The sequence below is a fragment of the Pezoporus occidentalis genome, unplaced genomic scaffold (assembly GCF_034315485.1).
Source record: "Pezoporus occidentalis ecotype Australia unplaced genomic scaffold, CSIRO_AGI_Poc_V1 ctg97, whole genome shotgun sequence".
Lineage (NCBI taxonomy): Eukaryota > Metazoa > Chordata > Aves > Psittaciformes > Psittacidae > Pezoporus > Pezoporus occidentalis.
The window spans coordinates 1,669,139-1,691,668 of NW_026916336.1; the positions used below are offsets into that span (position 1 = coordinate 1,669,139).

Here is a 22,530-nt window from a genome sequence, read left to right on the forward strand (position 1 = left end):
AAAAATCTGGCTGCAGAAGTTGAGGTGGCTTCTGAGCACCAGGAGTGGAAGAAAGCTCTGGCCTGAATAATGACGCAGGGAAGAGCTGTTGCATTTGCTTACTGCAAGACACGGATAGTCTGCACTGAGTCTCGCTAGGTATCTTCAGATCTCAACACACAGCTTTTACACATGTATGTCATTTCTCTTCCCATTATAGCCATTATAGCTCATTCCATTACAGTTCAATAACAGAGTTCAGTGCACTAGGGAGGTGGAAAAAAAGAATAATCTACCACAGAGCAAACTGTCCCCATGCTTAGGATGAGAAAAGAGCACTGAATATGTAAAGTGCTAGGAAACCAAGTGGCTTTTAAAACCTTGGCCAGGAAACAGAAGGTGAAGATACTTAAATGTTAATACTACTCACCAGATATCCACCTTTTCAGAGACGGGCTCATTGCGTATCACCTCTGGGGCCATCCAAGCCACAGTTCCCGCAAAAGACATTTTGGTACTTTTATCACTGAGTTCTTTAGATGTACCAAAATCTGAAATTTTTACTGCATCTGTGTGTGTAACTAAAACACTAGAGAGAGGAGAGGGAAGAAAAAACAAAACCAAGAGAAATCAGCGTTTACACTGGGAGAAAAATCCCTTCTTCATCAACACAGTTGATATGGGCACCCTGTTCACAACTGCAGTACCAGAAGAAAGACTATGCATTTTCAGCAATGAAAACACTCACTTTCTTTGGGGCAGTTGTGTTTTGTGCCTCAAATGCATTTCTAAATGTGACTAGTCAAAAATCAATCTTGATAAAATTGCAAATTAACAAGTCACTGAAGAGCCACTGTATCTGGGGACATTTGAGAATTGCAGTAAAGCTGTCCTTTGAACCACACTTTAAAGCATCTAAAAGTATGCTCTTAACACACTGTCACAGTCATGTTATAGGCTAAAGAAGTGATAAACGTCTAGGGAATAAGAATATAAGCAGACAGATAGTTTTAGTCAGACAGCAACAGAGAAATGAAAAAGATGGGTTAAAAAAAAAAACAGGGAGATAACAAAAGAGCAAATAAGAAGGAAAAATAAAAAAGCAGAAAACAACAGAATATCCCATTTTCAAAAAGGAAAAAAAGTAATGGGGATTTTGACCTAACTTTAAATTATTCCTCAAGGAAAACAAAAAAGACAACCACAACTGGAGGATGTTCAAGTAGCTAGAGTCTCACTTTGGTGACTTGAGGTCTCGATGGATGATTTTGTGAAGGTGCAGATAATTCATCCCACTTGCGATCCCTGTGGACCAATCCACAAGCAGCCGAGGGGTGACTTTCCGCCCTGCTCGCAGGACTTCGTAGAGCTGTCCATGTGCACAGTACTCCATGATAATACAGTAGCATGGGGCTTGAGTGCAAACTCCCCTGTCAAAGGAAACACACAGCTAGTGAGGACCACAGTAAAAGTCCCAGAGCAGCTCTCAAAGGTGGCAGCCAAAGGGCAGGAGAGTAGCCTATTCAGTCTGCCTGGCCAAGGCTCTGCTAACAGCTCTCCTTCCTGAACAGGAAGGGGAATGTTCCTGCATGCTTTGGACAGGAGAAAGCTCATTTATGACAGGGATGGGTTTCCTTTAACTTTCACACCACGCGGATTTGTAGGGTTCACTGCATGCAAAGTACAGCATTAGGTGAGAATGGTGTCCACAGCTTTGTTTTCACCAAAATGTGTGACAACTGAAGAGGAAGGATGACCACCCATCTTTTTCTATAGACAGCTTAGTTCCTGGGTTTTAAAAACCTTAGTCAGGATACATAACCAAATAGCTCTTCCCGTGATAAAGGTATATTTCTAACAAGTTTCATAACCTACTTGAATGCAATGATGTTCGGATGTTTGAGTTTCCGCAAGTGCTTGATATCCGTTTCATTCTGATCTCTCACTTTCTTGATGGCCACCTCCTCCGCCCGGAATTTGCCCAGGAAGACAGCTCCCTGTGCACCACTGCCCAGCCACTGCAGCTCCGAGATCTCCTCAAATGGGACCTCCCATGTATCTAGGCACAGGCAAGCAAAGGGGATAAAAGATCAAGACCACACAAATGTTCTGCTTTAAGATCACACCAGGACAGCACCTACCATCTCCCATGCTAAATCTCAAAGGTGGACTTTTTTGGAGGTAGTAGACGGCATCTCCTCCCATTAGAGGTACAGCTGAGGCATGCACCACACACACTCACCCCCAGCATCCCTTTCATCTAGCTCCTCTCCCCCACCTTCCCCACCACAGTCACGCCCAGCCTGCTCCTTCCCATTCTCCCACCTGCTTTTTCAACAGAGCTCACCACCACCGCTAACCACTCAGGTGAGCTGCTTCCACTTAGCAGGCAGCAATTTAATGTACCAGGGACACTGGATTAACAATTTAGGGAGGACTGCTCCAAAACTGAACGAGGATGGTATCTCTTATGAAGTACTTGACTCCGTTGAGATGAGAAGACATATTTAATATTCACAACCGACAGAAAAAATATTGAGGATTGTCCATCCCTCACCCAAGATAGGGCAAAAATAGAAAATAAAAGTCAGAGATAGAAAGTTATAAACCACAGACCAGCAACCACCAAGTTACCCAACACAAAGCACATTAATCACCACTACCAGTCACAGAAACAGGCCTTTCCCGCACCAACATTGGGTATATCAGTGTCAAATAGGCTAAAAAATCTTAAGTGATTTTTACTCTTAGCACCCAAATGCCTCTTCAGAGGATACTGCCAGAGTTGTCCAGAGGCACTATATAAACTGTTTCAAGACAGCTGTGCCCATCAGAACAAAAAGCCTTGTTGGCTGGGAGTCACCTTGAAATTACCTTAACATACCCCAAACAGCAAGATAAAAGGCAGGCAATGGTTTATTTACTGTAACTCAATAAATGTCTAAGTTAAGAGAATAAATTATTTAGCAGCAAAACCAACAAGCAACCCTCTGATTTCCGAAATAAAAGCAAGTTGCACCTGTACAGATCCCTCTTTCAGATGTTTACAAAGATGTGTCTTCTTGTTTCATACAGTTTCCAAGCCATTGGGGTGTTCCCAGGACTGTAACTGGGATGATGCAGAAGTGTCCCTTTTAGCTACTGTCACCACTGAAGGGAAAGTTATATACCAAACTGCCTCTGGACTGATCTCAATTCACATCTTCCCCTGAGATCATTCCTGCAGCAGTCAGCCACTAGCTGGATGTCTCCTGCCAAATGCCTGGTCTCCAAGCATGGCCAGGGAAAGACATAGGCTCCCATCTGGAGCCAGATCCCAGCACTCTGCTCACTGAGCTAGAAAAAAACATGTTTATCTACAGCAAAAATTTCCTTCAACTTGGCAGGGCAAAGTTCAGTCCTCAGCAAGTTTCCTCACAGACACAAATCTATTTCTCATACTGATACATCCACTTGCAACCTTACATCATATACAAATATTAAGAGTGCATGCAGCTCTCAACTGAAAAAGCATTAGAACTAACCAACCCCAGTAACCATGGACTGGGCATGGATTATCCCTATCCTCAGTTTTCCATAATGACACTGTGAAGGTGATATTGTGTACCAGGCAACTTCTCTAAGGCACCCAAAGCATGGGAGTAGTGATGGGTAACTATATTGCTGTCACCTAGGAGCCCTAATTTGCTCTTAATATTACCTATTAACCTCTGCAATGAGAAAGGCTGAGGAAGACTGTAAACAAAGTAAGTGCAAGTTCATGCACTTCTTCCTGCAAAGCCATCTGTCATCTTGTGTTTATTCAGTAAGACAGATACTTTCCCATATCCCTCTCACACCCTGATCATCAGGGGCACGATTCAGGGAAGGGGATTCAGTGCAGCAACAACCAGTGAAACATGGTACATCTTAGGGAATTTTAAGAAGAAAAAAGAGCCAAATTATATGGAACATCAAACGCAACAGTAAGACAAAAGTAAAATTAAAACACCTCCACTGAATAGGAGCATGTTCCTACATTACAAGGCTGCCAGCATCAGCGATTTCATTGGGACCCATAACATAGCAGGCACTGAAAAGCTTCCTAAAGAAAGTGATGCTGGTGGAGAAAAGCACTGGACTGCGTTCAGTTGAAAACCAGGGTTTGAGAGCATTTCCTACTACAACCCAAACCCACCTACTAAAATATGTAAATTACCCTGCATATGTGCTCCCTATGGCTGCCTGGGACCACCCTCAAGGCCAACAGGCTGACAAGGGTCAGAAAGACAAAGTTAGTCTTATCAGCCCTGCAGAGGGGCAATGGGCAAGGCTGGAAAAGGGAGGACTCAACACACCACCAGGTGAATACAGATGAAAGTTGAGAGCATGCACATCACCCAGACAGCAGGTCTAAAGCTCTGCCCACTGCCTGTATGGATCTGTTCTGAACAGCCCACAACACCTTGAAGCAAAGACTGGTGAATTATTGCTGTCCCATCTACACAGCAGGTACAATGAGAAACTGAGATCTCTGTCACCTCAACCAACAGCTCGAAACAGAAACGGACATGCATAAACCAGCTGCAATAACTTGGGTGCCTGGCTATGATAATTCACCATAGTTATGTCAAAGAGCCTGTCCAGAAGAGTAACACCTCAGATGATCAGCAGGGTGACTAGGAAACACATCTGGACACACTAATCAAGACCAGGCTGCACCAGCAGCCTTGTTCAAAAAAGACCATTACCATTGCTTGCCTAAACATCCTTTGAGATTGCACAGACCTTGAATACAGCACTCCTCTTCCACCAGCATACGACAGATGAAGTTGCCTCCTGCCAGGATGGAGCAGTTTTTATTCCAGACTCTTCTGGGCCTAAAGAGAACTGTGGGATACCTCCCCTAAATAAATTAAAGTGTAATAGAAGCAGGAATTACGCAAGAGCTTGTGTTTCTAAGGTGATTAAGAGCCATTTGAGTATAATGATGGGAATCTGTTTCCCATGGGGAAGAAACACAGGAGCAGCCTGAGCCAATCTACTTGAAGCAAATTTTGCCATTTGCCAGCGCTGGCTGCTCACCAGCACTGGCGTTTTGACAAGAAGCATCTAGGGTTTACAAAAACCCCCACAAACACAAGCACACTTTGTAAAGCACCTCACTGCCCAGGTTGACACAAAAACACACACACTGGTGGTAAACACATAACTTGTGAAAGGGAAGGTGAAAGCAGCTCCTGAAGACAGATTCTTAACCCAAAGGAAATAGCTTGGTAGTCTAATGAGTCTGTAAAAACGCAAGTCAATATAAAGTGCTAGAGTCCCAACAATCCAAATTAAATAACTGGTAGACACAAATTAAAGAACAAAGTATATCTTCCTGAAAGCACTCACCAACAGCCTTCAGAAATCAGGGTAAACAACTGGAAAACATCATCAGGAGTGATTTTATGGGTCAAACACAAAATACTTAAAACTCAGATAATCAACCTACAGCCACTGAACAATACAGAAGCAAACACTCCCTGCAGGAATAACTGCTCACCGAGCAGACAGAGCATTTAACAGCAGCAACTGGCACTGCTTCGTCAAACAGTGGACCACCCTGCAGCAAATGCCAGTTGGCCAAAGCTCTGCCCAGTGTGGGTCCTCAAGGGGAGCACAGAAATGCATTCCTTCTGATGACCACCTCAGGTGTTGAGAAGCAAACTCAAGTACTAATTTCAACACAAAGATAATTTGGAATCTTGAAAAAGTTGTTCTTATCTTTACCCCATTCACCAAGTTACAAGCCAAGCCTTTCTGGGCAATACGGACTCAAGTATCAGACACCTGCAAAGGGCATGAAACCTATTTATATTCTGCTACTTGCAACCACACCACAACCTCACAGACACCACATCCTAAAGTCTGGGCCTGCAGGAGATCCAAAGCAAGTGAGCAGGGATGCCAGCAAGCAGCACAAACTACTAGGAAGCATCTGCAGGCAATGTGAAGTCCCCCACGGCTTCAGGTCCAAACTGGTCTCCCACCCCAGCTGCTGATTCAGGCCAACATAAAGGATTGCTCCTGGATAAGGCTTAAAGTATTTGTTTCATGAAAAGGGGAAAAAAAAAATAAAAAAAATCACCTGCACAGATCGGTGGCACCAGCCCAAAGCTGTAAATAAACTCCCATGGGAATGAAAGGCTACCACAAGCCTCCATTTACTGCTGAAAGAGCCAGAGACATTTCCTCAGCCTGTCCCCTCCAAGTGCATAGCACGTGCACAAACACAAACCTTGCAATGCCGACAGCAAACTCAAAGCATCCATGAGTCTATGGCTCTGAACATGTGACGACACTGAGAACAGCAAGATACTTATGTGTGCACAAATTGGAGCTCTGCATGTACCCTCCAAACACAACAATGCTCTCAGCTGCTCCGTTTCATTAGTTAGCATGTCAATCTTTTTTATTAGTTACTTTCACACAAAAGAAAGTGTCCCATGTGAGCCATTCAAAGCACATATTAAACTGTGATCTCCCATGCACCTGCTGTCCCAATTATACATGAAATACAAGCTTTTCATCTCACAGGTAGCTTTCCTGAAGCTACCCATCTAAGCCCACAGGCACAGGCAAGCACTCCACAGCAGGCAGCAGGGAACACTGACCAGGTGAGATAGTGCCTGTATGGAACAGTCACAGAGCTGCTGGAAGCAGCCAATGTAACTCTGTATCTGTAAACTATTCAAGGAAAGTTTTAGCTTCACTTAAAACCATGAGCATCCAAACCAAAGCAGTATAACACAGGCATATTGACACCACACCTCCTTTGAATGCTATCCAACGGCTCTGAAGTTTCTTTTCCTTCACAAGGGAGACTCCCCAGCCAGATGCAGTCTCTTCCAAAACTCACCACATCTGACTCCACATACTGTGCAATCCCCCCAGTAAGTGCTAATTCCCCAAGGAGTTTTCAGTCACTTTTTTTATTTATAGACTCAACCATGCGTGACATGCTGATTTTACAACATGCAGACAAAACTTCGAACCAACTTTGCCAAAGGATGTCAAAATCAAGTCAACTCTTGCTGAGCACACAGAATCATAGAATGGTGTGGACTCGAAGACACCTTAAAGATTATTCAGTTCCAGCCCCCTGCCACAGGCAGGGACACCTTCCACTAGACCAGGCTGTTCAAAGCCCTGTGCAACCTGGCCTTAAAAACTGCCAGGGATGGGGCAGCCACAGCTTCTCTGGGCACCCTGTGCCAGCGCCTCAGCACCCTCATAGGGAAAAGCTTCTGCCTAAGGTCTAATCTCACCCTCCCCTCTGTCAAGTTAAAGCCATTCCCCCTTGTTCTGTCCCTACAGGCCCTTGTAAAAAGCCCCAACATGTCATTTTACAGCTCTGTTCCTTCGTATTAGGAACTGTTCCTTCATATTAGGAACTGTTCCCCTACTCTGGGGCTTAGATATGAATCACTCAGATGGGTTTTCTAATCACGTATCTTACGATTTGCCTATCCAGGAAACTATTTGGTTAATACCGAGTCATGATCACGGCAATACAGGAGAATTCTACCCCATGGATTACAATGGTGGCCAGGCTGTTCCCATTTATAAGCCTCAACCATTTTGGCTCCTTAATTCTTATGACAGCTTGTTCTCTCCCCATCTGCCACTTCCCTCCCCCTTGTGCTAGGGGAGAAATTAGACACCAAAGGCAAAGCATACTCTGCTCTTTAGCTTTCAGTAACCCCTAAAGATATATGTATGCCACTGACTGGGACAGCACTTATTCCCAAACTAAACTTATACATGTATACATCTAAGTGAAAAATATATAAATGTTAAAGGACATATTTCTGGCATAATAAGTACCAAATGATATTTTAAAGAATAAAATTACTCCTGAACAAAAGTTCATGTAATATGCCCACAGAGAAATAGTACTGCTATTCAGTGATCAGCTGGAGATAGCCTTCACACATCCGTACAGGAATACAAATGCCTTCATCAATGTTTTTCATCTGGCATGAAAAAAAAGAAGATATGAAGTAGCTGTCTTCAACACAAGTATTTCTGATCCTCACTTACACAAATACTCGGTTCAGATTCAGACCTTGTTACAATGGTCCAAGGCATGGTTCAGAACAGGCAATTGTTTCTGAGTTCATTACAAGCTTTCTTTGCTACAAATGATAGCCTTTGGCTATACAGTGCAGGAGTTCTCTTTGCAAACCCGTATTAGGGCTACACAAGACAAAAAGTGGTCACATGAGAAGTTTAGGAAAAGCCATGGGTTGCTCTTCTCACCTTCACACATTCCCCCTAAAGCAATAAAGGTTTGCTTCCCTACTTACCTTGCTGTTGCAGTTTGTAGTCTGTGGAGTATGCCTTGCCTATGATGTTCCACACAGGCCGCAGACAACCAAAAAGTCCCTCAAGAAACCCACCGCTCCCACTGCCTGATCTGTTGAACTGGACTTTAACATCATCCGCTCCACTGTTGCTCTCTCCATCCATAGTGTTCCTGTTGCCCTGAGGAATGGCTGTTTCAGACTCATCCTGCTCTCGCAGCTGCAGCACACTGTTCTCAAATTGGTCCCTAGAGTCCTCGCTGATGCTGGTCAGCACTGCTGCAGTGACCGGGCTGCTCACATTTTCAATGAGGTCTGCCTGCAGTAAGCCCTTCTCACGCACATCCTCTATGAGCTCCGGGGATGGGTGGTTTCCAGCAGGTGCATGTTCATCATGTAACCTACTAAAGTCTTTGTCTTCACAGAAAGCTTTACTGATCGAGTTTGGAGAGGAAGACAAGCTCAGGCGCTCCTGAGTACTGGCCATGATGCAGTGAGTGTGCATCAAGGAGATGGTCTGAGCTGGTACTTAGAGAATGAGTACAACATAATTCAGATGTGACACATGGAGCCAGTACCTGAAACGAGAGGACGAAGAGCAACTTTCACATTTTCAGGTAAGTATTCTCACTAAGTGCACTTTCACCGAGGCGAGCTGATAATTAACCAGACATTCCAGACAACTGCTGATAGTTAGTAATTACTGCCCTGAAAGAAGTAAATAAATTATTCCAACAGAAACTCCACTCAGACTATAGTCTTGGTAACTCACGACATGAATTACTTTGTAAAAAAACACCACAAGTTTTAAACAAAGGCCTAAAGGTCAAAACCATGAAAATGTGTTTGCAGTAAAGACCTATTTCTTCATGGTTAACCATGGTTACAGCATTTATCAGACTCAAGCTGAGCCCCAGATGTTTCCCCGCTCAGGTATGGTTGAGTCCAGTCACTGTTTCTGGGTCTGGCACAGTCCACAAGTTCAGGATTCCTCTTCAAACCCTTGAGACAAGGCATTAGAAAACCAAAGCACAGTGACAAAAGTACCTTGAGTCCACCAAGAGATGGTTTGGAGCTGTCCCTTCAGAGCACCACCTAGTTATAACCATACTGGTCCTTTATTTTAATCCTTTCAAGTTCAAGGTAGCAAGGTAAGTTACACTCTCTGACCATGTAAATGTCACTCTCCTGAACAACTAAGACTCGGAGAGCTTACGGGAACAATCTTCTCTGATCTCCCTCCTTCAACAAGCCTGAAGAGCATCTCCTCACATTGCTCTCTGCTTTCTTCATGCATGAAATTCCTGGTAGGTTGCATATCAGAGCTGGTGTCCCATTTAAAAAGTTTCCCCATCTCTTGCTACATGCTCCACTGAAAGATCCTTTTTCCACTATCCAGCATAGCACCAAATTTCTACAGTGCCAGGGGTCACACTGCAAAAGCTGCCCACAGCCAAAGCACATTCCTGGGGTACAGCCACTTCTGAAATAAGAGTCTCTAGTTTTGCACCAGGAGTAATCAAGCACCTTCAGCCTGTAGCACAAAACACAGTTCAATTTAGAGTTCCATATGAGGTTGAAAGGGAGGAAAAAACCTAGCATTAACAGAAACTACTTTGTTAAAAAGCAAGCTCAGTTACACTGGTGCAAAGTCCCAGGATCTGCAAACAGCCACTGAAAGGAAGAAAGAGGTGGCCAGACAGCCCACAGCCAATTGAAAGGGAACAGCTCAGCCCCATAACTTCTCAAGATGAGGTCACTACAGAGATGAGAGATAAATCCCTCAGCCAGGTGTATGAGAAGCTTACGCCCTGGGCTTCAGTCCCTCTCTGACAGCAGAAGCAGCAAATGGGAACAGCCAGGAGCCTCTTATGTTCCCATATTTCTGCCTGATCACACCGGATATGCATAAAGCTTTATTAGAACATTGTTTAGCCTGTAAACTTTGTTCTTTGAAGGGAAACAAAACAGCAAGTGAGACAAAAACTGCAGCACAGTCCATACTAGTAAAGGAGCTGAGTTAGACTAGCACGGAAAGTTCAAGAGTTGGTTATTCCTGGCCTACCTGTAACCAGCACTACAGTAATCGATTCCCAGCACGGGAAGCTGTAGGGTGACTACACTAGTGTGGGTATGGTTACCTGTAGTAGCAATTACATGATCACAGATTTTGTTGTTGATAGAAAGAACAGCAAGAAGTTTCAGATCTGAACAGAATTTAAGACCTAAAGAGATATCAAACCAACTCTAATCCAGCATTTGTGAGCACTGCCCCTGCTCATTTCCAAAAGTCTGAGACAGGAGATTCTTTGAACAAAAATAATGAGACCAGTGTTCCTACAGAGAAATCTGCTTTGCATGCCATCTTGTTAAGCAACATAAATAAAACAGCAGTCAGTTTTCCCTGCAAGAAAGCTTAGAGTAAGAGGCGAAACAAGAATCTGAGGTAATGGTGTCATGAAGTATCTCAAATTTAAACAGATGGTAATTGCATTAAGGACTAAATCAGACTTAAAGGATAAAATTGTTTTGTTGTTACATGACTCTCAGAGTACACTAACTGTCTAGGATTTGGCTTTTAGCTTTCTATGTAGTTTTCAGACTTGGGAATGTTTGTGTAGATTTAACAGGGAAAGAACAGCTTCTCCTGTACATATTCCGTATTTTCCTAGTTTCTAAATGGATTATCAGCAGCATGTGTGTCTCCTCCTCTCCCCATGCATTTCTCAGTATTGCCTGGAAAGTTAAGCCCCTCTCTTCCATCCTGCTCCTGAAGCACCACAACATATATATATTCTGCTGCTAATAGCTACTAGACCACCCTGACCCTCAAGTTCACTTCTACTCTGATATCATTTGCCCTAGAGAAAACTACTTTCCCCCCATGACTGGGGCTCAGTCCAGGGCTCACAAGTGTACAGAGATCCCTCTCTTCGATTTCAATAAAAAGATCAGGTTTAGGAAATCTTGGATGTTCCAAATAAAAAGTCTTTAAGCACAGTGCCCTGCCGCATTATGTGCCACTGTGTGTGCTTCATGAGAAGAGGAGGCATGCAAAAGTTACACAATTATTTCCAAATTGTCATGGTACAGCCTTACTGAGGTACTTGCATCAGCAGCCTGAGTTTTCAGAGGTTTTGAGAGCATGAGACAGCAGCCTTCATTTGAAAATAACTTCATATCAAGACAACTTGAAGCGGTTCAGATATGTTGGGGGGGAGGGTAGAAGGCAGCTTCTGCCACAACGCATGGATGCTGACTTATTGAGGAAATTTAATTTTTTTAATTATCTTCCATTACAGTAAAGTCTACAATGTGCAGCCTCTTGTCTTAGCAAAGTCTGATCTAACACAGACAAATAAGGTTGTCTTTGACCTTGCCATCTCTTCAAGCAAGGGATGAAGAACATGTATCAAGCTTTACCGTCATGCCTCCCCTACTCTTTTGGTGAGAGTACCAAAGATATGGCTGATTGTGTTCATGTTGAACTCCTCCCAATAAAATAAATCTTAGTTTCATTCGATGCAAAGAAAACATTTTCTTGAAAGTTTAAAGTTTCTCTATAAATAGACTGTTTCTCAGCTGGAATGTTTATGACCTGTATGTGCTTCCTTAACTTTTACAGTGAAGACTGTAGTGAAGCAGTGTTCTATCTTTGCACTGTTTCTGCTGTAGCAGTCTTCAAGTCAAAAGCTGAGCACTGTGTGTGGAGGAATATTGTGTGCTTATTGAAGAAACTCAGATTTCACAATGTGCTGCTGCAAAAGCAGACTTCAAGGCAGACTCTGAACTATTTTGATGAGTTCATGCACTCTGAAGCTAACGAATTTATAAGGAAATTAGAGGCTCGGTGTAATTTTGCATGGCTACAACTTCTTGTAAATTATTCCATTTCCAGGGCAAAGCATTCTTCCAGGCAAACTCCCACCGTACCCAGACAAAAGGAGCACAAAGTGCACCTCTTCCAGTAAGAGCTGAAACTGTACCTCAATACATCAGACAGCCTGAACTGCAGTTCAAAACTATTAGGAAAGTGACAGCTTACCCAAATCAGCACCAGAGCAGGTGAGTAAGTTCTCACAATGCATTTTGCTTGATACTGTGTCTGCCAGTAAGTGTTCTCACACACACACAGAAACCAAAGCCCGCTATTTATGAGTGTGTCAAAGCAATGGTCAGGTTTGAAGACATGTGGCATGGGCCACAATGGAAGTTTATCCTTTAAAGAGCTGTGCTAAAAATAGAGCAACAAATCACAATTCCAGACACAGCATGCCAACAGACTGTATGCTGTAAAGGTTGCATAAGTACAAAGCGGTTGCCGCTCAGTTTCCTAATAGCACTAATGTCTAGTAATATTATTTTCTTTGAAGCATTAGTTTCTATATTACCCAGTCAAGCATATTCTATGCTTGCACTTCCAATATACAAAGGAAATAAAAGCAACTGTCTGATCCACGATTAAGGGCTGAAAAACAGCAGCTGGCAGAAACTAACCAGCTGATAAATGGCAAATATCAAGGACAGAATAAATTCCTGTCCATATCACTATTTGCATTTGAGCTCTGAAGTTCCCTGGATTTTTCCTGGTACTCAGTGTGATTTCCTTCTGGCTCCATTAGGTACAGCAAGGTAACAACAAACACCTTTCTGCACTGGTAAACGTGCAATTTACGTGTGTATCATCTCAAGACTACTGCAATACTCCTGGCTTAGGACAATACTTAAAACTGTTCTAGAATCTAACAAAAATACAAACAGCATGCTTATAAAGTGTATTTATCTTGCTACACAGATCCTGCAGCTCTGTTACCCTGCCCTTTGTGATTATTTCTCCATATCTACAAGGAATTTTTACAACAAGTTGACACCCAGTCCTCTTCCATCTCTTGACCTTCCACACTGTACAATGTCAGCACAGGAAAGCACTCAGAGTTGCTGAGCTGGCAAGTACCACCGTTTGCTGTCTCTTCTGACCTTTGTGTTTTGAAATCACATGATTTTATTACAAAGGATTCCAATAAACTCTCTTTTTCTGGTCTCCTGGTGAGGAAAGTGCTGTATGAGTGGATCTCATACTCCTCTTATGCTGCACTTTTATGGTTTTACAGTACTTGGAATATGTGTTTTGCATGGTTGTGTTGAACACAAACCATAATAGCAGATTTACTACTAGAGAATAAGTTACACATCATCAAAATGCAGCCTCTTTGTTTTCAGAGATTTTGGTTTAGGTTTCTGATTGGGATTTTTTTCTTTCCCTTCTCCAGGAAGGGGAATAGCTTGGGGTTTTTTAAAACAACCAACCTCTTGATCTCAAGATGCATTGCTCCTTCAAGGAAGCATGTTTCTTCCACATCACGACATAGATCCCACCTCTCGCCTGCATGAATGCTCAGCCACAATACAGCATCATTTTTAAATATTATAATTATGACACTGTCCAAGCATAATTAAACTATTACAAAACAGTTAAAAATGCTTCACCGGACCCACTTGAGATTTTCTGTCACTACACAGCTCTGAACACATCTGCACATATACCTTAACCCACTCTACAAGAAAACAGCAGATTTACCTGGGAATCCTCCAGTGTTATAACACTGGCTTTTTTGTGCTTTACCTTGCTCTTTCTTGTTGTCAAATAAATACTACATTACTCTGTCCCTCCTGCAGAATGCTAGCTGGAATATGTACTTCAAATTCCTTTCTCCAGTAATTATTTGGATGCCACTTCAACATAAGGTGAGTAACTTTCACAGATATCAAAATCATCACCTGAGCTATGTAGTAGCAAATGCTTAGGGTCCACAGCTATCAGGATCACTCTAAAATGTAAACAGAATATTTTAACATGACCATGGGCATTAAGCACACGAGAGCACAGACATGTAACTGCTGTATGTAGCTATGTCCATATTATCACAACAGAAGCTTGAATTCATGTGTCTACTGATGTAAATTAGCCTTTATTTAATATAGCCTAAGTTAGGGAGACATAATTTTTGGCAAAAAGTTATTTTACAATTGTAACATACTTTTGTCTGTCTCTGTGTCAGTGAGAAAGAGAATTATGTCTAGCTTTCTGATCTGAACCCTTTCTGACAATGACAAAAATAGTACAGTCTACCAGCCAAGAAATATTCATAATGGCTGAATTCAAGCTCTCCGCACAAAGCCAAAGCCAGCTGGAGGCTTGATATGCACCTTACCTATTCCAACTAAGCCTGTTAGAGCAGAAATAAGTGGCACCTAGACTACAGAATAAGAAGAAACCATACCACACCACAATGACAGGTTCATCTATCCCTATTTCCAGTCTCCAAAACCTAAGGAAAGGATCTGCATGCAGCAAAACCTCACTAGTGCAGTGCCATCCATGATCTGCAGCTCACTGACTTCTCCATCAGCAGCACACAGGGGTATTTTTACATTCTTTAGCCCACAGAGTATTGTTCCTGTGCAAATGTGTCACAGAATTTTTTTAACCAGAACACTTTGGCAACCACTGTGCTGTGGCAAGGAGTTCTGTAGCCTAACTGTATGATGCATAAGGTAATACCAACTATACTCCTCTTTGTACCTCTCATCCAGTTCCTTTCTTCAAACCACCAGTTGGTCATTGTTTCAATGACACCTGAACCCTTACTTATCTTCTCAGTGCCAGCTGTGATTTTATGAACTCTCATTCTCCACTCCAACATCTTTTCTCAAGTTTAAAAATCCCCACTCTACCTTCTCATTCACCATATGAAAGCTGCTCTGTATCTTTAATCACCTCTCTACATACTTTCCATTTCTCCTACTCCCCCAACTGTAACTTACATCACTGTAAGGGGATACAAGACCACAGAGAGAATCCCCAATGTGGGCACACCACAGGAACGTACAAAGGCATAACGATCATTTTTGTTCTTTGTTGCTTTCCTAACTATTCCTCTAATGCTGCTTGGTGTTTAAGCATACTGAGCTAACTTCTATGGATCTTTTACAACCTTAAAACCTCTCTCCTGAGCAGTAAAAGCTAGGTCAGAGACCAGTTTCTACATATAGGGTGCTAAGATTAAATTGTATTTAATCAACAATAAATCTGACTGATGTTTTATCATACAAGCTCACAAGAGCTTTCCAGTACTCTCTGCCATTCTCTTACATGTTTATTATCCTCAACACCTTACTACTGTAGTCTCACAGCCTAAATGCTCCTGCTTCAGAATATTCCTACAATATCGAGTCAAGGGATGAAAAGGTGGATAAAGTATGAATAGTGTCATCAAAGCAGAGCCATATGACAGTTGCTTTTAGAGAAAAATGTTTCAAAGTTGATTTATACCTGCTTAGTTTCTGTAAGAGCCTCCGGTAAGTATTCTTGCCAAAATCCCAACAGATTGTATCAACCAGGTCCCCTTTTCTTACATGCTCTTGACTCCTCCAAAGGAATTTAATAGATTTACCTTAACAGAATTGTGTTGACTGTTATCCCCCACATGAAACGTGTGCATCTGCACTGGCTCTCAGCATAGGAATGGATTTCTACCTCCACAAACACTAGGCAAATATTTAACTAGGAAATCCTTCAACACACAAATTTGTAGGGGGTGGAGAAGTGGTGCTTGAATTGGAAAAAGAAATCAAGCACCTACTTCTATTTTCAGCACAAGGAACAAACAGAGCAGGGGGGGGAAACAAAATCACCTCTGCAAACAACACAGACAAAGAACCAAACTGCCCCCCCTCATGTTTCAGGAGACCTCTTCAACTGATTTCAATGGAAGCAAGCTGGATTCCCATTCCACCTGCTAGCCATCTACGCAAGGTGCAGTTTGGGAACTAAGCACCTTACGTAACTGCGTATTTTCAGCCCTACATACATAAATGCTTCCTCTATCATGCAGAAGATATTTTTGGATCTGCTAAAATGCTACTGTGTTCTTCCAGGGCTTTGCATTCTTCTGCTCAGAAATTGCATAATCTGATGCCATAGGAAATAAGTGATGTTGCATAATGATTCTTCTATTCACTGCAGGATTTTGGTGCTCCACGTTTCTGGGGCACAGCGGGCCTTCTCTGTGTTCCTGACTTTAGGTCCTTGGTTTTTGAAGGACAATCCATCAGCTACATGCCTTTGGGAGGCGGAGGGTAAAAAACTAAGGACCACCTTACACTGCATTGTTACAAGAATTTCTCTTCACAAAAGTCAGTTTAACTCTGTACACTCATTTGCTACTTCTGTTTTCCCTCACCCTGGTTGTTTGCATGCCTTGAGCTATGACCATACATAAAGCACAGGGAGTTTCATATACAATGTCCTGAAGTCTAATTGTCCATAGATACCCTCCATCACAGCCTCATCAATACTATAGTAAAACATTTAGCTTGCATAAAAGACAGACTAAACTCTGATTAGCTTTTCATACTACTGAATTATGATTGGAATCTGCTCAAAATTTAGAAATGACCTTAAGTTACATTCTCCTCTTTCATCTTTCCAGCTGTCTTCATAGTATGAAACAACATTTAAAGTCCAGTCACAGACTTCAGGCTCGGCTCTGCTCTTTTCTTCTCTTCATCCTTCAGAATTCTGCACTTTTTTCTTACTTCATTCAAAAGCCACATTATTTTACTAAATAACAATAATAGGTTAAGGGATTTAAATTCAAATATTTTAAAACTACAAATCCCAGGAAAATCTCAAAGTTAAGTTCACAGACACTTCACAGCCTCATTGACATTGCCACATGAAGCCATTAAAATGCTCCAGTACTACCAGTGAACAGTACCTTGTAATTTTCCCCACTTTCAGAACTGAAACATCATATTTTCCTCCAAGGAATAGCATTAAGATTAATTAATGTCTGAAAGACCTTTGAGGATGAAGATCAATATCAAAGTGCTATTTTCAGGAATCCAGTGAATGAATCAAGCTCTCACTTTAATTCATGTGAGGCATCCGCCTGGTCTCAGGTAAACTCACTCACACGCTTGTTCTTGTTTTTGTAGTAGATATGAATTATTCAGTACTTGCAAAGCACACACAGCTACACACATAAGCTTCTCAGCACTAACAACTTACATGCTTCATACCTAGTACTAAAGTAATAAATAACTTTTCATAAAAGTACAAAAATTACTGGGGTACATGCACTGCTTTGGCCTCTATCAAAACTATACGAGAGAGTGTGTGCACCTGATGCAAAGGGGACAGTTGAAATCCAGCTGGCAGATCTCTCAGATGAGAAATGACAGTAGTATTAAGTTGCATTTAGCAAGCTCCATACATGAGCAAAGAGGATTACTCCTTGATAGAGAAGCAAGCACAATGACTTGCTCAGGAGCCTCTATTAAGCCTGTATTACTGACACAGCGTTAAGGGGTTAGAGCAACATCTGAGAGGCGTGATCCTCTTCTTAGGCCACTAGAGCTTTACATGATGGTAACACGATCAAGACAGCACACACAAAACATGGTCATGGGCTGAGAAACCGTAGAGGAGCCTCCAGAGGCCTGATATCACATGTGCCACCCAACACCCTGCAGAAACCTTCTTCCAAAGCAGCACTCAGCCCCTTGGCTCTTGGCTCACCCCTAAATACACCACATTTAGCTACAGTTGATAACCCAACATTTGAGAATCTCCTCAGACAGATAAGGATGGTGAGGTTTGATTTTCTGTGTTTCAGCAGGAAAGTCACATGTCTACAGCTGCATCCCTGGTTCTGGTGCCCTCCTGAGATATCAGAGTAAGGGGTTGGGGACAGAAACGGACAAACATGCTAGGAGTTAATAAAATGTCCAATGCAGAGAGACCTCCATTCCACTATGCTGAAGCCCAGCTTCCCACCCACACCCCATCAAGACTTTCTCCTTCCTTCCCTTACAGCACCTCTCACACTGAGTTAGCAAGAAGAAACAGAACAATTACAGGGTCACAGGAGGATTATAAAACCCATGTGCTTCACACCAGAAAGCTATTCTTCACCCTGGCCTACACCCAACTGTTGCTAATGTTTTTGAACCCACTCCAACAACCAACTTTTCAGTTGAAGCAGCAAACAGAGAAAGAGAACAGAGGTCAAAATGCTTGTTGAGTATTTACAGGGGTGGGAGTAAGTACACACAGCGTTTCTGTTCCCAGCCCACCTTGGTATTCCTGACGCAGCTGCCAATTTATCATTCAAAACTCAATCCAAAGTGGATTGTGTTTTAGGTGAAATATTTACTTCCTTCTCCCCAGGAGAGGAGAGTGATTTGCTGTAATGTCACAAACTCAGCAGCCTGAGCCCCTGCACAGGACATATTTGCCAAGGAGGGATAAAGAAATCCCCAAACAAACCACCAAACAAGAAGCTGGCCACAGCTTGCTGAAGTGCCAGCTGTCCAAGAGCTTCAGCCCTCTCTGAGGTTGCAGAGGTAATATTTGCCTCAGGTGACACATTCTGATTCAGTAATGGCTGAGAAACTCGCTGGCAGCTGTAAGGCACTAAGTCTGCTGCTGCTGTTTTCCTCCAAACACAGGACCTCAGGTGAGAGCTTGGCTACAATGCTTTATGCACATCAAGGTGTGGCCACCTTTCCCTGCCTACCCCGGCCCCAAGGACCACTGCTGAAGAGGAACCTGCACTGATTTTAATCTGCTCATATGATCAATGTCAAACTTCTTTAGTTTGATATATAGAAGCTTTATTTTAAAACTACCATCTTAAGAAGTCCTGCTATTTGAAATCAAATCCACACATCAAGACTGCAGAAAACCTGGAATGGGTACCAGATATGGACAACTCCAGTCCAATCAGTCACCATCTCACATTTGTCGTTAAGAAAGTCATGAGAACATAGGAAATAACTGTAAACCCTGCCACTGCTTAGAGCAGAACCATTTTCTAATAACTACTAATTGTGAAACAGCTTACTTAGGAAGAGATTGTCCAATAAATCACTAGTCAATTTTCTGATCCACTGGAGATAAGCCATTTACCAAACCTTTACAATAGGAAACAAAAGAGGAAGGTTAAAAATGCAACCAAAAAAACCCAAACCCAAACATTCTTAAACACAAGTTCACATACAGCTGAGAAGTTTAAGAGTCTCTACCATATATTCTGTGCTAGAAGTTATTTCCTAATTCCAGGCACAGGGGTCAAAACGAATGCCAGCTATAAATTTAACTATCAGGCAGCAAGGGACAAAGACAAATCTGAATGACAGAACCATTCCAGATCAAAGAATCAGACTGGCGGACCAAAATACAGGAAACAAAACTGGTGGTAAAGCAAAACAAACAAACAAAAACCACTACCACATCAAAATCAGGATTTATTTGTGTTTCACAGCTGAGCTCTACTACAGAAACAGAGGTTCAAAGGGTTGCCTCTCTCTGCAAACAAAAACCCTCATACATTTGGGGACACAACAAAAAGGATAGTAACAAAAACTTTCAAAGCACTGGCAACTTTCACCTCCACGTTCTAGGCCATCCCAGGATGTCTGTGGCTACACACACACACCCACACACACTGTGACAAGTGCCCACACTGGGAAGTCAGACTGGCGGACTCTTTGCACTTTACCTCAGCCATTTGTTTTTTATTTCAAATATTCCCATAATTTCTCCTTCAAAACTATCAATCTAAATATATTCCTCCAGATTCTTCTGTTGAACAGACTATTAGTAAAAATCGGTATATCGAAACACATAGGCCTGATGTCATCTTTCTCCAGATCAACTTAAAATACCCAGTTTTTCATTTACATGAGAGGCATGTGGCTTGCTGTGATGAAGCTATTGCAGTATTTAAACCACCCCCCCAAAACAGAAAAAAAAGAGCATCTGCACCCACTTCATGGGAAGAAAACATGACATCATGCCCCATTAAGCTAAGCAAGAATATGACAAATCTTGCCCCAGTGAACAGTATCCTTTACTCCTAGCTTCCTCATCTATTAGGAAAATGAGAGCTAAAAATCATGTGTTCAGCACAAAAGAGACAGCTCAAACTCCTATTTTCAATAATAATAATGGAACAAATTCCTACCCGGCTGATAGGAAGAAAACCACATCTCTTCTTCATCTCAAAAATAAAATTCAGTTATTGATTACTGTAATACAACAGAGGAATTGTTTGATTAGACCACAAGGGGAAAAAAATTATGATTGCCTAGAAGGCAAAAAATACAGTTCTGCTTCTTGATATTATCTTCAGCAATTCTTATGTCATTCCCTGTATATTCCATATATATCCATTCTCCATTGCCATTCCCTTCCCCTTTAAAAGGGGGGCACAAGAAGATAACGTGCAAAATTGCAACTGAAAAATGTCTAGCACACCGACACGCAAAAGGACAGGCCAGCTATCAGATCTATGTGCACTGATGGATAAATCCAGGTTTATGTTTCCTGCTCCCTTCTTTCAGCATCATTTTTTCCCCAGCCCTTTCACATCACAAATGCAACATCCATCTGTCCTTCTGATATAAATGGTGAAAGGGTAAAGCTGACCATTAAACACACACACACACAAACCCACATGCTTAATGAGAAAAAGACATTTTCATCTAGGTACTCACAAGGATGAAGATTCCCAATGTGATGCTCCATTTTCTTGTTTTAAAAAAGATGGAAGGCAAAAAAAAAAAAAAGAAGAAAAAAAGAAAAAAAAAAAGGAAAGGAAGTGTTGCAAAATAAAAGGAAATTCCACCCACACAACCCTGCAGCCTGCTGCAAAGAAGCACCGAAGCGTGCTGACGTCAGGATTCATGAATGGATGTAAATCGGGCTGTTCCCAGATTCGGTGAGCGGGAGCAGGGAGCAGGGGGGCAGCCAATCGGCGTGGGCACCGCCGGCAGCCTTCTGCCACCACAGAGCTGGGTACCCACTATCCAGAGCCCAGCGCGGAGCCGCCCCAAGGGGCCAGGCCGTGGTGCTCCCCCACGAGCAGGAAGGGCTGCGATGTGCAGGAGAGGACACTGGAAACAAGTTGTTCATGACCCAAGTGAAGCTGTTGGGTAAAATGGCATCGCTGCTGCCATTCCACAGAGAGGAGCGGGTGAGGACATCCTCTAATGCCTTCAAGTCATTGCTCCAGTGAATCTCTGCCCCTCCGTACGGCTTGGATAACAACAGCCTATCAAATAACAGCCATCTGTTATATGAATCAAATGTATTTAGTAATCAGCAAAGGAGTTTATCATCTCACTGGCTGCTTGCAGGATTACAAACCCTGGGTGTTATTATTAAAATAACTAAATATAAGCATGTACCGGAGGAAGCTGCAGGGAGAACAATAGGAGGCTTGTGTTTGATTAGTGATGCAAAAGCACCAACAAAATAAAAATAGGAGCGCTAACAAAATCACGCATTCAGCTCTCCTCAAACGTTCCCAACAGTGGGCAGACAAGCTCACAACATTGCACACATTCAGAAACAAGAACTGGAGCATGTACAGTTTCACGCTTACAGCTACGTAATAAATGATGGGTACAACATAACCACAGAGCAGCCTACCAGCCATTTTCATTTCATTTTCAATTCCATACCAATGGACATACTTAAAACTGCACAGCAGATGTAAGGAGGCAGGGTGTCATTTTGGGACACTCAAATAGATGGCAATGTCGTGGTGAATGCACAAGAACAGCTATGATTAACTTGGACCTCGACAGGGTAAGAGCATGAGTTTTGCCTTATTTTTGTAGCTTTGAAATATGAGGGAAGGACTGGAGGGATGAGCATAACTAGGAATTAAGGTTAAGGTTTAAAGAAGAATGTAGGCTGTAAGATATGCAATTACACCACCCCAGGGTTTACCAGAATTCACCAATTTGGCCTTTAAAACTCAATCTAAACAATTATTGAGCCAGAATTTCCATACTTTCACCACCTCTTTTGCTAGCAAGTAGGAAGCAGTTATACCAAAATAGGATGTCCCAAAAAGCTACTCTGGTGGAGCACATCTCAGGAGAGCGTCTGAGAGAATCCCTCCTTTCCTTATGAAAACTGGGTAACATCCCAAAATAAACCAGGACTGGATGTAACAACACTGCAGATCTGGGTTTAGAAACCAAGGATTTTGTGCTATGTGAGTGATATCATGTGAGCCAGCACCAGTTATTCCAGTTTGTGTGAAGGGAGAAGGAGGGCAGGATGCAAAAGCCTTCCTGGAGGCCAATACAGCCACCCCTACGGAGACAATGCCTAGCTAAAAATGTATGTGTATGAGAAGAT

The 22,530-nt window shown here is 42.4% G+C and overlaps 1 protein-coding gene across 6 annotated transcripts in view; it reads right to left on the reverse strand.

Annotated features, from left to right (window-relative positions):
* The window catches only part of MAP3K13 (mitogen-activated protein kinase kinase kinase 13), a 79,769-nt gene that overhangs the window by 18,410 nt on the left and 38,829 nt on the right, over positions 1-22,530 (reverse strand). For 4 of the 6 annotated variants that reach the window (XM_062606510.1, XM_062606507.1, XM_062606513.1 and 1 more), the window contains 4 exons: positions 8,313-8,887; positions 1,855-2,038; positions 1,218-1,409; positions 410-568 (listed from right to left, as the gene is read on the reverse strand). In XM_062606510.1, the coding sequence (XP_062462494.1) occupies positions 410-568; positions 1,218-1,409; positions 1,855-2,038; positions 8,313-8,814 (1,037 nt within the window). In that variant the 5' untranslated portion in view covers positions 8,815-8,887. Of the gene's footprint in view, positions 1-409; positions 569-1,217; positions 1,410-1,854; positions 2,039-8,312; positions 8,888-15,642; positions 15,805-20,873; positions 21,386-22,530 lie in introns of those variants that run through there. The other 2 variants (XM_062606511.1, XM_062606512.1) reach the window with 2 other exon arrangements.